This window comes from Lemur catta, chromosome 20 (assembly GCF_020740605.2).
Source record: "Lemur catta isolate mLemCat1 chromosome 20, mLemCat1.pri, whole genome shotgun sequence".
Classification (NCBI taxonomy): Eukaryota; Metazoa; Chordata; class Mammalia; order Primates; family Lemuridae; genus Lemur; species Lemur catta.
In genome coordinates this window covers 23,408,142-23,424,668 of record NC_059147.1, presented here as the reverse complement: position 1 = coordinate 23,424,668, position 16,527 = coordinate 23,408,142, and the positions used below count along the sequence as shown (strand labels likewise).

Below are 16,527 nucleotides of genomic sequence, written 5' to 3'. Positions count from 1 at the left end.
CCAAAGTCAGTATTTGCCTAAGTCAAAAGCCAAATCTGGCTCCCAAGGGAAGGTTTTTGGCCCTGACTTTGGCAGAGGGTGCTGGCCCGTGTGAACCATCCTACCCACAAGGCCACAGGAGGGGTAAGGCTTCTGGAGGCCAGGACTTTCACGAGAGTCACAGGTAGACCTTGAGGATGCTCAGAGTCTGGGAGGGCTGAGCTGAGGTCAAGGGAGGACCATCAGGCCCGCCCCCAGATTGGATGAACTCACTGTGAGTTCTCCAGCCACAGCCATCTGCAGTAGACACCAGAAGGATTTTCAGAAGCAGGACCAGGGAATTCTGGGACAAAGGTGACTCTCTTCCATAGGATGTGAGTGAGGAAGGAGAAGGCCCCAGAGACTATTGGAAGTCAGTTTGGGTCCATAAAGGAAAACAACCCCTTAGAATGAAGCATTTGCTACAAAAAAAAATGTAGATAAGAAATGTAAAGAAACTGAGGCTACCATTTGGGAATGTGTTTGGCTGAAAGCAACAGAAAACCCAACAGTGACTTAAACAAACATTTGTCTCATGCCACAAGATATCAGCAAGTTGGCAGGACAAAGTTGGTGCAACTGCTTTACAATGCCATCAAGGCACAGTCTACTTTTCTTGTTCACCCTCCTTATCAAGTTAGTCCATTCTTATACTTGTAGCCTTATGGCCACAAGTTGGCAACTACAGCTCTAAGCATTATATTCACACCCAGGCAGGAAGTAGAAGGGAAAAGAAGCATAAAGGGGAAACAAAGTTTTCCAAGAAGGGCTCTGCAGAAGTCTCATGGGTCACCAGTATACACGAGAGACACCACAAACTTTTAGAGAATCTGAGGTAGTAGGTTTAGGCACTGCCCCAAACAAAAGTAGGCTTCTCTTTGAAGGAAGGGGGAATGGGTACTGGGAAGGCAACCAACTGAGTCTGCCACACTAATTGCTTATAAAATCAAGGGCTATTGGAGCAAACCTCAGCTGAAACCAGCCCTACTTCTGTATGTCTCAGTTACATGAGCCAATAAATTAGTTTTATAGTTTAAGACAGTTTGAATCAAGCTTTCGGTTCGTTGCTACTGATGTCATCTCACTGGTACTGTTTTCCCAACAAACTAATCACAGTCTTTGAATTCTCTAGAAGGGACTCTCTTTAAATTCACAGCCTGTTCTTTAAAAGAGAACAGGCTCAGGATGCCCCTGATGGACAAATTAAGGAGCACCTGCCTTTGGGAATGGGGTGCTTTAATGTACCCTATATAATAAAATTTAAGAGGCTGTTTATCATTAGACATTCAAATATGTTTTTTTTAATTAAAAAAAAAATTTTTGAGACAGGGTCTTGCTCCGTTGCCTGGGCTAAAGTACAGTGGTGTCAAGATAGCTCACTGAACCTCAAACTCCTGGGCTTAAGCGATCTTCCTGCCTCAGCCTCCTGAGTAGCTGGGACTACAGGTGCATGGTACCATGCCGAGCTAATTTTTCTATTTTTAGTAGAGATGGGGTCTCGCTGTTGCTCAGGTTGGTCTCAAACTCCTGACCTCAAGTGATCCTCCTCCCTTGGCGGTCCAGAGTGCTAGGCTTACAGGTGTGAGCCACCTCGCCTGGCCAGACACTAAATTATTTTATAAACCACTAATAAAGGAAAAGAAAAATGCTCTTTATTGATGTATAACATATAGCAAAACGCGTAAGTCTTAACTGTACAGTTTAATTAAATTTAACTTATGTATATACCTGTGTAACCACCACCCAGATCAAAATATAAAAGATTTCCAGAACCCCACAAGTTTTCCTCATTTCTTCTGCTCTCAGTCAATAATGCCCCCCAGAGTTAACCCTATTCTTAGTTTTACCACCATTTATTACAGTTTTGCTTGGTTTTGAATGTCCTATAACTGGAATCACACCATATTTGCTCTCTTCTGCAGTGGGCTCCTTTCTTTCAACCTTATGTTTAGGAGATTCACGTTGCTGTGTGTAGTAGCGGTTCATTCTTTTGTCATTGCTGTGTAGTGTCCAACTGTTGGAATACACCAGTATCCATTTTCCTGTAGATGGATATTTGGATTGTTTCTGGTTTTTAGCTATTATGAATAAAGCTGCTTCCCCACTGGGATTTGATCCCCTCACAGCTTCCATACCTCCACCTCCCAGGCCCTTTTTTTGCAGCTGGAGGCATAGAAGATGGGAAGGGCTAAAAGCAGAAAGGAGGGGATCCAAGTGTCACCTCCCCAGAGAATTTCCCTGGGAGCTACCGCAGCTCTGCTTTCTCAAGCTGACCCTGTCAAGGCAGGCAGGCACTCACTCACTCTCTTGCTCACTCACACTTCTCCTAGCTCCATCTCTTCTTTCTTTACTTCATCAGCCACTCATCCACCCACTCATTCATTCATTAATACATTCTCCCTGCATCGTCCTCTGAGTAATGCTCTGGCTAGTCCCGGGAGCCCCACCCAAAACAGGCCAGTTGAGAGGCAGGCTAGGAATCAGCCTCTGTGCCCACCTGCCCACTTGCCTTAAATGCGGTGCATGTAAGTGTTAACCCATGAAAAGCCACCTGCAGGGAAGCTGGGTTCCAGGGTCTTCTGTGGGCCCAGCTCCTCCATGCAGACCTAGCACCCTGCCTAGCCCCATCCCCTACCACCACCATCCTCGCCACGTGAGGGGTCAAACATCTCTCAGGATCTGAGCCCTGGTGTCCCAAGACCCCCAGACACAACCACTTCTTTGTGCTTGCACACTTATGGGCAGGGGCGTTCCTGGATGGCCCTCGCTTGTTTTATAACAATTTCATTTATAACATGGACCAACTCAGTGGCGACAAAACCATTCCCCTCTTGTTGAACCCCATTATCACAACACTGCCACAAACATCCTAACTTGCTTCTTTTTTTTGCATTTGAATTTTTGCCATAAAAAAAATTGTTAGGAGAGAGGATCCTGGATCAAAGCATATAAACATTATCAAAAGTAACAGCTGCTATATATTTAGCACCTAGTATGTGTCAGGCTGGGATCAATTTCCTGAGGGTTGAGGTGGAGAGCAGCATGGATGGGTTTTGGCCAGAGGTGTGCCAGGATCCACTGTGGCAGATGCTTCTGGCTGCTGGGTGGGGAAGAGATGAAGAGGGGGCAGAATGGAAGGACAGGGCGTGACTCACTTCCATTCCCTAGAACTAAGTGGGCGGAGTGGGTATGTGGTAAACATGTGCTGACTGCGGAAATTAGCAAGATGAGCAAATGACGTGTGTGTCCAAGAACAAACACATGCACAATGAGTGGACAAGGAGGTAATCAAGCTGACACAGGGGGGACCCTGAAGAATGAGGGGAGTGAGGCTGGACCATGAATTTGTGTCCTGGGACCTGCTTGGCCAAACCATGGGAAGAGGAAGTTGGAAGCTCATGAGGGAGGTCCAAGGTCTGAGTTCTCTACATGTCCCCAAGGTCATGGGCTGAAGTGTGTCCCCCTGAAATTCATTTGTTGAAGTCCTAACCCCTAATACCTTAGCACATGACTGTATTTGGAGATAGGGCCTTTAAGGAGGTGACTGAGTTAAAATGAGGCTGTTAGGGTGGGCCTTAATCCAATCTGACTGGTGTCCTTGTAAGAAGAAGAAATTTGAACACACAAAGAGACACCAGGGATTCACACGCACAGAGGACTAGCCATGTGAGGACACAATGAAAAGGCCACCGTCTGCAAGCCAAGGAGAAGCTTCAGAAGAAACCAAACCTGCTGACACCTTGATCTTGAACTTCTAGCCTCCAGAACTATCAGAAAATAAATTTCTGGTGGTATTTTGTTATGGCCACCCTAGCAAACTAATACATCTAACAATACATTGAACCACTTTATTTCTTGGTGAGGACTGGTCATTTTAAGTCAGGCGAACGTTCACAAGAAGGCCACTTGGAGCATGAGGATGCATGTTCAACAGGGTTGTGGGGAAGGAGAAAGTGTCCTCTGGTTTCACACATGAAGGGCTCTACAAAGGTTTGGAGAAATGTCCTTGTGAAAACTAAGGGACTTTTACCATGGCCAGCACTGCCATTGGAGTGGGGTGGAACCTCCCTTCTTAGAGTCTGGCCAGAGGAAAGCCCTGTCCCAGCATGCTCGGGAGCCCCCTCATCTCATGTCTGTCAACTTGCCTCAGGGGGGTCCCACACTGGTCCAGAGTGGGACAGCCACCTCTCTGAGTCTCAGACTGCATGCCTAGCACCCCAGGCAGCATCTCCCTGCTTGTGTCCAGAGTTCCCACAGCCTCTGTTCTTACCTGTACCAAACCTGAGTGACAAGGGTGAGCGGGCTGGAGAGCTCCTGGGTCTTTAGCAGAAAGAGCAATTTCTAGGTTGAGAATCGTTTCTGGATCGTTCAGATGGTTCCTGCTGTGAAAACACCTTTGTTCCTAGGGCTTTAGCTGAGTGGTTAAACTCCTTCAGGGAGTAGGGTTGCTCCCTCCTATGGAGATGGATCAGGTACAACATGGGGACATCCTGGGGACCCCCCACCCAACAGTGCCATGCCTCCTCTCTGGAGGGTTTTTGGGGGCTCAAACTATACTTCCCCAGAAATTCTCTTATGCTCAGGGGTCCTCTCACTGCCTGGAATGGAACAGGCTCCTCACTACTTAGTGTGGGTCTCCTGCAAGTGTGTGGGCTGATGTCCTGTTTTAGAATGTTGAGGGTGAGGCCTCACCTTGGGGCAGAAAGTAGGGTGCTGTGATACCCCCAGAAACAAAAGATTTCACTCAGGAAAGTGGGACCTGACAGGCAGGGGAAGGGGTAGAAGAGTCAGAGTGAGTCCAGAGGGGAAAGATGGTCCCTGGGCCTGCGCCCCTTACAGTCGGGGGAGAGGGTATTCCGTCCACCAGTTGGCCCCATTCCTTGCTCCACTCTGACTTCAACCTATGTTTTCTCTGGCAACTGGCAAGGCCATGAAGTCTGGCTGACCCCAGAATCAGGTGCTTCAGGTCACCATGGCCTGTGACATAGCCTCAAACTCTAGATGCCTTGGCATGGTGCTGGTCAATACAGCATGCACTCAGTAAACAGCTCTTGAATGAATGGAAGAATGGCAAGTATTGGCATTCATGCAACAAACATGACTCTACCACCTCAAAGCTCCCAATCACAGTGGGACGGTTAGTCAGTTAGTCCGGGTTTTCCAGAGAAACAGAATCAACAGAAGGAATATGGGAACACACACACACAATCTCTCCTATTGAGAAAGAGAGAGGGATAGATTATAAAGTTATTGGAATATGCAATTATGGAGGCTAAGAAGGCCCACAATCTGCTGTTTGCAAGCTGGACAGCCAGGAAGGCTGGTGGCATACTTTGAAGGCCTTAGAGCCAGAGAGCTGATGGGTTAGATTCCAGTCGGAGTCTAAAGGCCTGAGAATCAGGAGCACTGATGGCAGGAGAAGGCCAATGTCCCAGCTCAAGCAGTCAGGCAGAGAGCCCACTTACCCTTCCTCTGCCTTTTGTTTTATTCAGGCCCTCAGCAGACTGGATGGTGCCCACCCAAACTGAGGAGGGTGCCTGCTTTACTCAGTCCTTCAATTCCAATGCTAGTCTCTTCCCTCTCAGACACACCCAGAAATATTTAATAATATTTAACCAGATATCTACACATTTGTCAAGTCGACACACAAAATTAACCATTGCAGATCCTCTCCAGCTGAGGGCTCAAGAACCCAGCCTGAGATAACTCCTATTCATCCTGCTCTCCTGAATGACTGAGGGGACCACCGTGCCTCCCTGGGGAACCTCTGCCTCTTGGAAGTCCTACAGATGATCCACAGGAAACCCATGGCTGTGTGGCCCTCAGGCAGGGGCAGTGGGCTGGCTGGGGATCTGGGCTTCAGAATCAAGCTGGATTGGGAGAGCCATGCATGTTCTCTGTCCTCGAGGGTAGGTACACTGCAGAAGGAAAAAAAAGCGAAGTGAGGGCAGGGTTCAAGTGTCCCTCTCGGTCCTCACATGTGGTCTCTGGCAGAGCATCTACACTCTCCCCTTTCTCCTCCCTGGAGTCAGAGTCCTGTGTTCAGGGCCCCCAGTCTCACCAAGCAGGCTCTGCATCCTCCACCCAGAACATGCCACACATTTCTTATTTTTTTTTTTTTACAGATAAAAAAAAAAAAAACAGGCTGGGAGCAGAGCAGAGCAAAGCATGTGTTAATCAGTATAACTAGGCAGCATGCTGAACAGTGCACCAGTGATGAGTCCAAGGGACTTATACTGTCCCTTGCCTGGCACTCCCCAACTCCTACTCAAGTTTCATGACTGAGTAAAAGTCTCCTCCCCCAGGAAGCCTTCCTAGCCAACTCCCTGCTCGCCCCCTTCAATTGGGGTAAGTGCTCAACCTGGTCCCACCTGTCCTCAGGCATTCTTCTATCAAAGCACTTATCTCACTACATTTTAAAAAAATTCTTTAAAAAATTTTTATTATGAAAAATGTCAAACATATACAAAAATAGCCAGAATAGGATAATGAAGACCATATACCCAACACTCAGTTTCAACAATTACCAACTTACAATTATGTTTAATTTATATCACTGTCACCTCAGATTATTTTGAAACAAATCTCCAGCTTCACATCATTTCATCAGTAAATACTTCATTGTGCTTCCCTCAAAGATAGGGATGCTTTTTTTTAAAAAGCATAATCATAATACCATTATCACAACTTTAAAAATCTATAATTATTCCTTGATGTCATCAGATATCCAATGTTTGTGCTTCTCTGATCATCCCATCATGTTTTGACTGTCTCTCCCACTGGTCCTGACCAGGAACATGGGCCTCCCTGTGAGTGCCTCAGCACTTGTCCATTGTCAACTGCGGGGCTGATACACCTGTGTGAACACACTTAGGTGAACAGAGCCACAGCTCATAGGTGAGCAAAGACACTGAGCATCTGGGTGGGAGAAGGCCCCCCCTAATCCCGAACCCTTGGCATGGGAGCTGACCAGGCCCAGCCAGGTGCCCAGAGCCCCCACCTTAACCCACCTAGGTGCCTTTCCAATCCACATACAGTCCCTGCATCCCTCAACCCTCAGCCAGAATCGCCAGAGACAGGGCCAGGGCACAAGGAGCTAGGGGATGTGCCTCCTGTACATTTGATGTATTGCTGTTCCTCAGCCCCAAGTGGCCCAACCAGGTTGGGGGCACACTTGGGTGCCAGATACCTCCACCCTATACCACTCTGAGAAAAGAAAGCCAGGAGGTGGGCCCCCAAGACCAGGCATAGTCTCTGGGAGAGAAAGGTCAATACTAGCTGCCAGAGAGAGCTTGATACCAAGTCTGCTTTGTGACAGAGTCACCAAAACAGCCAACACCATTCTCAGAAGAGAAAGCAAGACTGGTCCTTTCCTGGTTGACCTAAGGGTCTTATTCAGGGACCACCTCCTCAGAGAGGCTCTCCCTGACTCCCTTGCCCTCTTCTTCCTGGGCAGTAGTAAGTAGGCCTCTGACCTCCTAGGACTGTTACTCTGAGCCAACCACAGGATAACCCAATGTCAGCCTGACCCCAGAACAGCCACCTGCGCCCATCTGTGAAAGCAGCCGGCCACAGAGCACCTTCTCCCCATGCAGCCTGCACACAATACTAATTGTTGGTGTGGACACTAGGCTGAAGACTGCCAGATGGCAACCTATGGTTCCTACCCACTGCTGGGAGGATTTCCCAGCACTGTAGTCAGAATAGCCTGTGAGAACCTGGGCCAAAAACCTCAACAGCCTCTTCATCCTCTTCCCACTGCCTCGGGCCAGCCCGGTTTGTGCATGGGGGCCTCAAAGCTGGTTCACACTGCATCCCTTTCCCAGATGGGCACGTATGATATAAACAGCTCTCCAGAAGCCGGGCATGGTGGCACATGCCTTAATCCCAACTACTCGGGAGCCTGAGGTGGGAAGATCACTTGGGCTCAGGAGTTTGAGGCCAGCCTGGGCAACATAGTGACACCCTGTCTCTTTTTTAAAAAGCCCTTCAGAGGGGTGAGGGAAGGCACAGGCAGGTGGGGTCCTGGATGTCCTGCCATCTCCACAAAAGGGCAGTCCTCACTCCAGCCTCGTGCTGACGAGACCAGGCAGAGGCAGAGGCCTGACAATGCAGGGCGGAAGGGAGCGGCCATTAGCACTAATGAGGCAGGCAGCCTGAAAGCTTTTTACTCTGAAGCCGCTCGCCTACCCAGGGAACAGTCCGTTCTGCTTCCTTGGCTTCCAGGAACCCTAGGCGGAAAATGATTTAGGGACAAGAGGAGGGGTGGGGGGTCTTGGAAAAGCCTGGAAGGAAAAGGGGAGGGGAGGGAGGACCAGGAATGCAGTCAGGAGGGACTGCTACTGGCTAGGTGGGCTTCTCCCACTCCTTCCTCCCCACAAAGAAACCCAGGCTCTGGTTCTGTACCCCACCCCTGCCCCACAATGGCCACTGGCCCATCACCCTCTTCAATGCCCTTGACCCAACTTCCTGGAAGCAAAGGAAACAACATGCCAATAGGGTCTGAGTAAGCATCTCCGGGGCCACAAATTAGATTAAACTTCCAGGGCCGCCTGCCTTGTTATTACTAATGGCTTCAATCTGGCCCACCTGCTAGGTCCCTGTCCTGTGGAAATTATGGGGCCCTGGGCACCCTATCTCGTTCCCAAACTTTAATTGGCTCCTGGGAGACCTCACCCAAAATTAGAGATTGGCATCCCTCTTGTAGAGCAACAAAGGTGCTTAGGTTCCAGGGAGCGAGGCCTGAACTGTGTCCCCACCCTCCAGAGAGGGCCCCTCGTGCCCTTGCTGCAGGGAACAGTCACGTGTGGGCTCTTCATTAGACTCTGCTATATAAGCTAAGGGGACAGGGTGGTCAGGAATGCTCTAAGCAAGGATTCAGAAAGCAGAGGTAAGTCCTCAGGTTAGGCAGGGAATCCTACTCTCTGGGGGGAGGCCTCTATCTGGGCATCGAGAGGATAAACGAGGATGAGGTGGGACTAAGTGGTGGGTCTTCCTGCTGAGCCAGGCCATGCTGAATGCAGTGCTGCTGAGCTGTGCCCTGCTGCTGGCATTGCCCGCCATACAGGGGGCCCAGATGGGCTTGGCCCCCCTGGAGGGCATCAGAAGGCCTGACCAGGCCCTGTTCCCAGAGCTCCCAGGTCAGTGTGGGCAGGGTGGGCTGGGTGGGGCCTGGATACCTTCTGGCCACAAACTGTCCCACTTAGTATAAGCCCTCCTTCCCCCTTCCCAATCCCAGACCTGTGAGGTGGGTGCTTTGTGCATGGGGGAGTCCTGCCCTCACATCCTCTGCTCCAGGCCTGGGCCTGTGGGCCCAGCTGAAGAAGACAACCGCAGAACAAGCAGAAGAGGCTCTGCTGCAGGAGGCAGAGGCCGAAGCTGAGGCCCTGGCAGAGGTAACTTTTCAGGGAAAGGAGTAAGGTGGCAGGGCTTGGGAGGGTGCTTCAAGTGCTATCCCCTCTCCCCAGCTCCGGAGCCCCTCACCAGGGGTGACACTGCAGACCATCCCTTCCAATGCTCCACTGCCATCCTGCACAGATTGTGCAGCTGAATCCCTCGACCTGTGCCCACACTCCTGCTTCCCCATCCCTACAAGGTGCTAGACCCGCAGGACCGCGAGCCCCGCTCCCCGCGTCGCTGCGTGAGGCTGCATGAGTCCTGTCTGGGACAGCAAGTACCTTGCTGTGACCCGTGCGCCACGTGCTACTGCCGCTTCTTCAACGCCTTCTGCTACTGTCGCAAGCTGGGTACGGCCATGAACCCCTGCAGCCGCACCTAGGTGGCCACTGTCGGGGTCGGGGAAGGGGGATGTGAATAAAGGATGGGACCAACCCCAAGGCTGTGGTTATTTCGAATGTGGCCGTCGAAGTGGGGGAGGGCTCACGGCAGGGATAGCAGTGTCGTCAAGCCAAGAAAGCATACACACCTCTAGGACCTGAGCCACCTCATCGTCTGAGGCACATACACATGCTCTTTCAGAGCGCCAGGCTGAGGAGGGACGCACTCCAGACCGCGAGAGTCTGGCACAAGAAACGCGGGGAAGGCTGGGCGCAGCGTGGCATAGGGGCTGTCACCCCGGGCTAGCGAATAAGCATTAGGCTCCAGGGCCTGCTTGCGGCTTCTTCCACGCGTGGCCTTCGCAAAGTCCGCCCCTCACAAGACCGCAGTTCCTCTCTCGGGGAGGTGGGGGCTGATTCGGCAGTCTGGAATCTTTCCAACCAAGAGAAGCACCGCCCACTCCCATCTTTACCTCACAGACCCTGCCGCGTCAGGTCCATCAAACTCAGGAAAATAGAAATAGGGCCCGATGGAATCTCTGCGGTCACGGGCGCCACCACGCGGCCGGCCTCAAACAGCCAGGTAGCTCCCTCGCCGGGGCGCAACAGGCCCTCCTCCCTGCGGTGCGCAGGCGCCAAAGGGCCGTTTCCAGCCCACACCTGCGCAAACGCTTCGTCGCGAAACCACCCGGAAGCCAGGCGCGCTCAAGGCTCCGCCCCGTTGCGGTCACGTGAGGCTGTTTCGCGTCACCTGACGCGCTTGACAGCCCGCTTTGGGCTCAGCGTCAGGTGATCGCGGAGCTGCGTTGCTGGCCGGCCGATTGGGGTTCTCCAGTCCCGTTGTCCCCGCCGCAGCCATGTCGTTCTTCCCGGAGCTTTACTTCAACGTGGACAATGGCTACTTGGAGGGACTGGTGCGCGGCCTGAAGGCCGGGGTGCTCAGCCAGGCAGACTACCTCAACCTGGTGCAGTGCGAGACGCTCGAGGGTGAGCTGCAGGGCCAGACTGAGGGGCCTTGAAAGGCCGGGTTGGAGGCCGGCCGTGGCCTGAGGGTTCTGAAGTCTGGGCCCGGAAGCCGGAAGCGGGGGTTCTTGAAGGGCCTGAGAGGCCTGTCTGGGAATCCGAGGGCTGATGGCGGGCGCACAGGGAGGGGATCTCCCTCTATCTGCGGCTCGGCACGGGCCCAAACACAAACAAGGCTTTAAGATCCAGAGTTTTCTGGTAGGGCTGCCTCTTCTCCCGTTGTGCTCCCCATATACTTTGTAAGGAAGGAGTCTCTTAGGAGTGGTTGGCGGGTGCGAGCTGTGCCCATACCAGTCTCTTTATCCTGACGTAGCCAGAGAGCTGTCCCGTGGCAATGCTTAGGGAAGCTAAGCGGGAAAGTACCCCACCCTTTACACAGACACTGAGGCCTTTGGGATCATCTTCGCGTTGGGCTGCGGGGTGAGCCTTCCTGGGGAATTGCTGAGCCAGCTTAGCGAGGGTTGCCTCCCGGCACTGAACCGCTGGCTGAGTAGTGTCTCCTGAAGGCAGTGTTTGGGAGAGCAAGGGTGGCCCTGCAAGTCTGGAAGTTCATATACAAGTATTTAGCCAGTAAATCCTACCACCTCAGCAAGGCGGGGGCTGGGTGCCTGTTTGGATAGGGTTTCTTAGAAGAGTGGTGAAAAGCTAAGTTCCCCTTTCCTCTCAGCACACAAGTCCAAAGTAGGGTTGACTTCCTGAGGCACAACTGCAACAGATGCACTGAGTTAGAGATGTCCCTAATTCCAGTCTTTGCCTCCCCCACCCCAGGTGGTAGTGAAGGGCAGGGTGGCTAGGATGTGAGTTCCCATCCGTGACCCACAAGTAATACCCTGGAGCAGACATACTCATGGCCTCCTGGTTGATAGCTAGAGGAGGAAGATTGCCAGATGATTCACCCACTAGAGAAAATTTTCTCATCAAAAACTTCTTGAGGTTAAAAGTGAGCTCAAATCTGGGAGGCTGAGGCAGAAGGATTGCTTGAGCTCAGGAATTCAAGACCATCCTGAGCACCAGTGAGACCCTGTCTCCACTGCAAATAGAAAAAAGTTAGCTGGGCATTGTAGCACCCACCTGTAGTCCCAGTTACTTGGGAGGCTGAGACAGGAGGATGGCTTGAGCCCAGGAGTTTGAGGTTGCAGTGAGCTATGATGCCGCCACTGCACTCTACCCAGGGTGACAGAGTGAGACTCTGTCTCAAAAAAAAAAAAAGTGAGCTCAAAGAAAAATATCAGTTGTTTACCTTACAAACTAGACCAGTAAACTGAAAATAAATACCTTTAAAATATAAAACTTACTGAAGTTAAAATACAATAATTGTAGATTTTATGATTTTTAATATAAATTTGCAAGAAAAGTTGTTTACCTCCCTTATGTAAGTGGAGGTGGGGAAGAAGAGGAGAACACTTTAGGGTGCTGGGGTGTTGGAGTCTGCCAGCAACTTGACTGATCTCACCATAGGAAAAGGGGAGAGACAGAGGGAGGCTGCCCTGGGACAGGGCCTAGCATGCAGTTGGCACTTAATGTGAGTTTTATGGACTGACTGGGACCTGATGAAGCTCTTTATTTCTTTAGATCTAAAAGTAGGTACCATTGACAATTAGTAGGCATTTGGTTGGCTTGTTTCTCTTCTTGACTTTCCTCCTGCTGTTCCCTACCCCCCTGTAGAGCTTCTGGGGGCACAGGGTTCCCATCTTCCCAGAGGATCCTCCATCATCCTCCATAAACATGGTAGGCCACTCTTTCTACAACGCTGCTCAGCAAATGGCCCCATTATGGAACAACATCCAGACCTTTAGTGTGGCATTCAGGGATCCCTTGCTCTTTTACACATTTCTCTCCCTCATGCTAGTCATCCCTCCAGCACTTGGTGCACATAGTATGGTGGACTTTGGAGTCAGGCAAACCTGGACTTGAATCCCACCCCTGCCAATTACTGGATTACCTTAGACAAGTTATTTAATACCTGTGGGCCTTAGGTTTTTCATCTGGTGTATTAACAGCACTTATCCCATGAAGGTTGTGAGATATCAACAGGCTACTGTGTATAAAACACTGACCCAGCACCAAGGACAGAGTAAGCACTAGATAAATGGTAGCTCTTGTTTTCAGTGTTATCTGCACCTGGTGTTTCCTCTGCTTCTTTCTCGTCTTCATGAAGTACAGTGATTCCTGCCCTTCAAGGCCCAGCCCTAGTACTACCTCATCTTAGAAACTCTGTGCCCATGGTAGGCTAGAATGTTGTCCCCTCCACTCAATCACAACTCCTGTGGCATTTGTTTGTGCTGCTTTCCTAGAAGTTTCTTGACATGGAGTTTAGAATTCTTTTTCTTTTTCTTTTTTTTTTTGAGACAGAGTCTCACTCTGCTGCCATGGCTAGAGTACAGTGGTGGCATCATAGCTCACTGAAACCTCAAACTCCTGGGCTTGAGTGATCCTCCTACCTCACCCTCCCAAATAGCTGGGACTACAGATGTGTGCCACCACAACCAGCTAATTTTTCTATTTTTTGTAGAGATGGGGTCTCGCTGTTGCTTAGGCTGGTCTCAAATTCCTGAGCTCGAATGATCCTCTTGGCTTGGCCTTCCAGAATGCTAGGATTGCATGCATGAGCCACTGCACCCAGCCGAGTTTAGGATTCTTGGAACCTTGTATGCTGGAGATGCCCAGGACTTTCAAGGGCCGGGGATAACCAGCAGCAGGAAGGAGTGACAAGAAACCCCATTTGTCCTCTACAGAGAGACCTTCTCTGCTTCCAGAGGTGACACCAGAGGCCTAGTCTCCCGGCTGCTGTTGCTGGGTATTTTTGCCTCCCCATCTCCAGGGGAAGGAGGAGCGGGGATTGGGAATGGGAGACCAAGGATGCCTTTAGTCTCTAGTCACCTAGATCTGTAGGTTATCCTGAGGTGATGAGATTTCCAAGGAATATATTTCACGTGTTGGACAGTTCCCAGAGGGCACACAGGGTGTCTGGTAAGAGGGTGTTTATTTGTTCTGTAAGGTAGGACAAGTATAGCCCCTCCACTGTACCCTAGCCTTCCTCCCTGGGTTCCATTCCTGAAGGGCATCCACTACTGACCTCTCTCTTCTTCTAGAACTCAGTCTCTTAGGACCCCTGAAGCCCATGCATCCTCCATTGTCTGTCTTGCCCAATTGTCCTTTCTCAGGAGAAGAAGAAAGAACCCACAGAGATGGTCCCCCTTTGGTCAACTGAGGGGTTAGAGCTGGGTGGTCACCAAAACTCTTTCCAGCTTTGAGTTTATATGGATGTGTTGAGAACCTTCTGGGAGCTGGGTCCTGTGCTAGGGGCTTGTGGGGAAGAGGAGGTGTGTCAGGGATGTATGAAGAGAAATCAGAAAGTATTACTGTGAATGTTTTCATTCATCCGCTATCCTTACGGAGCATCATTTTATGCCAGATACTGCTATAGGGGCTGAGATACTTTGACCCTCATAGTCTGGGGGTGGAGGTTGGTGGGGCAGGGAAAAAGATTAAGAGATTGTGTGGTATAGTGGTTACAAATGTGGGCTTGCTACTTCATGGCTCTGTGGCCATGAGCAAGATATGTAACCTTTCATTCCTGAGTGTCAGCATCTGTAGAATGGTGGTAACAATAGCACCTACCTCTTGGGGTGGTTATGATGGCTAAACAAGATAATCCACATAAAATCCGTAGATCTAACTTGGCATATGGCAAGCGCTCAGTGTATTAGCTATTGTTATTGTTACAATTAAGTAAACAAAATACATATATAATCACATATTAAGGGTGATACCTGTGAAAGGGACAGAGGAGAGCATGATTGGTGAAGGCCCTGCTGAGGAAGGGATACTTGAGCTGAGATGGGAAGAATGAGAAGGAGCCAGCCGTGCAGAGAGCTAGAAGGAAGAGCATTTCAGACAGACCAGCACACAAAGGCAGAAATAGCTGGGCCAATCAGAGGAACCAAAAGGAGCCCCAAGTAGCAAAGTGTAGGGAACAGGAGTACAAATCTGGGAACCCAGACCCTTCATTTAAAAAAAAAAAAAATCAGGCTGAGCCCAGGGAGGAAGCCCCCGGCTCCTTAGCACTGGAGGTTGGGGCAGAGGTAGTAAAGGTAAGGAATACCATCTTAGAGGCCTGCCAAATCTGGGATTGTTGGATGTGACTAGGGGAATGTATTTCAGACCATGAGGGCCATATGTAATGCTGCTTCCATATGAGTGTTGCTCATTCTAGAAACACCTACTGGAGGCTTACTAGGCCCAGCTTACTGGGCCTCATAGGAGAGCCAGGCAGGTATTTCAGGTATTACCACAGTTCTGAATCTGTACCCTCAGCTCTTACCCTGGGATTAGTCTAAAAGCATTGCTATTAATTTGCCCAAGTGCGTGCTGGGAATTCAGATGTGAGTCAGGCTGCAGCCCCACCCTCCAGAATTTCCTCTTCCTCTTTTCTCTTTAAAACTGTTTGTTATGAATATCGTAAAACATACACAAATTAGAAAGAATTACTTATTACCCTTAAGTAATAATCACCTAATTACAACAATTATCAATTCTTGTTGATACAATAATTAACAATCTTGTTTTAATAATAGCTCTACTTTACTCTCTACTTCCAAATTATTTAGAAGTAAATCCTAGGCAGCATATCATTTCAGTTGTAAATATTTCAGCATTTCTGAGAAAGTTCATGATTATTTTTTAAAAAAATAACCATAATACTATTGTTCCTCTTTTTAAAAAAAAAAAAACCAGTAATTTGTTAATGTAATCAAATATCCATTTAGTGTTCAAGTTTCTCTGATTGTCTCAAATTTTTAAAATATGATTTGTTTCAATCAGGATCCAAATATATTTCATTTCAAATATGTATGCATTTCAACTGGTTGATACTCTCTGAAGTATTTTATTTTATTTATTTATTTATTTATTTATTTTTTTTTTGAGACAGAGTCTCACTTTGTTGCCCGGGCTAGAGTGAGTGCCATGGCGTCAGCCTAGCTCACAGCAACCTCAAACTCCTGGGCTCAAGCGATCCTCCTGCCTCAGCCTCCCGAGTAGCTGGGACTACAGGCATGTGCCACCATGCCCGGCTAATTTTTTGCTATATATATTTTTAGTTGGCGAGATAATTTCTTTCTATTTTTAGTAGAGACAGGGTCTCACTCAGGCTGGTCTCGAACCCCTGACCTCGAGCGATCCACCCGCCTCGGCCTCCCAGAGTGCTGGGATTACAGGCGTGAGCCACCACGCCCGGCCTCTCTGAAGTATTTTAATATATAGATTCTCTGTCTTCTTTTTCCTTTTAATTTGGTTATTGAAGTTGGATCACTTGATTTATAGATTTTCCATTCATCTCAATTTTACTGATTCCGTCCCTGCCATGTAGTTTAACATGTTCCTCTGTCCCTTGTTTTCCCTGTAAATTAGTAATTAGATCTAGAGGCTGGACTAGATTCTGGTTCAATTTTTTTTTTTTAATTTTTAAAACTTAATAGGTGATGTTCGTACTTCCACTTGGGAGGCATATAGTACTTCGTTGTTTCTCTTTTTGTGATATAAGGAATAATCGACATTTACTGACTAGAACCATTATTTCATTAGGTGTTGTAAAATGGTGATATTCTAATTCTGTGTTTCCTTATGCAATTGTACCTGGAAACTTGCAGAAATCAACTACTTGGTTCCCCTGAGATATACTCTGTATAGGAGAGGTTAGGATAAATGA

The 16,527-nt window shown here is 49.2% G+C and overlaps 2 protein-coding genes and 1 long non-coding RNA gene across 3 annotated transcripts in view; 2 read left to right on the top strand and 1 right to left on the bottom strand.

Annotated features, from left to right (window-relative positions):
• Positions 1 to 1,671: 1,671 nt before the first annotated feature.
• LOC123625210 lies at positions 1,672 to 10,476 on the bottom strand. The gene is made up of 4 exons (XR_006730422.1): positions 10,268 to 10,476; positions 5,806 to 5,936; positions 4,289 to 4,400; positions 1,672 to 2,060 (listed from the first exon to the last, which is right to left on the bottom strand). It is a non-coding gene; the product is annotated as an uncharacterized LOC123625210 (long non-coding RNA).
• LOC123625209 (agouti related neuropeptide) lies at positions 8,864 to 9,849 on the top strand. Its single transcript, XM_045533508.1, has 3 exons — positions 8,864 to 9,158; positions 9,316 to 9,413; positions 9,614 to 9,849. The coding sequence occupies exons 1-3, from the start codon at positions 9,029 to 9,031 to the stop codon at positions 9,794 to 9,796; spliced, it is 411 nt and encodes a 136-aa protein (XP_045389464.1). The 5' UTR covers positions 8,864 to 9,028; the 3' UTR covers positions 9,797 to 9,849.
• Positions 10,477 to 10,499: 23 nt separating the features above from the next.
• ATP6V0D1 (ATPase H+ transporting V0 subunit d1) overlaps positions 10,500 to 16,527 on the top strand; it is a 36,263-nt gene continuing 30,235 nt past the window's right edge. Inside the window, exon 1 of the mRNA XM_045533507.1 lies at positions 10,500 to 10,781. Coding sequence (XP_045389463.1) covers positions 10,652 to 10,781 — 130 coding nt within the window. The 5' untranslated portion in view covers positions 10,500 to 10,651. The remainder of the gene's footprint in view (positions 10,782 to 16,527) is intronic.

What these genes read in the sequence shown, in the direction of transcription:
- LOC123625209 (XM_045533508.1), top strand. Translation starts at nt 9,029, where the DNA reads ATGCTGAATGCAGTGCTGCTGAGCTGTGCCCTGCTGCTGGCATTGCCC. An exon ending in CCTGTTCCCAGAGCTCCCAG is followed by an intron (nt 9,159 to 9,315) that starts GTCAGTGTGGGC and finishes CCTCTGCTCCAG; the next exon opens with GCCTGGGCCTGTGGGCCCAG. An exon ending in AAGCTGAGGCCCTGGCAGAG is followed by an intron (nt 9,414 to 9,613) that starts GTAACTTTTCAG and finishes CATCCCTACAAG; the next exon opens with GTGCTAGACCCGCAGGACCG.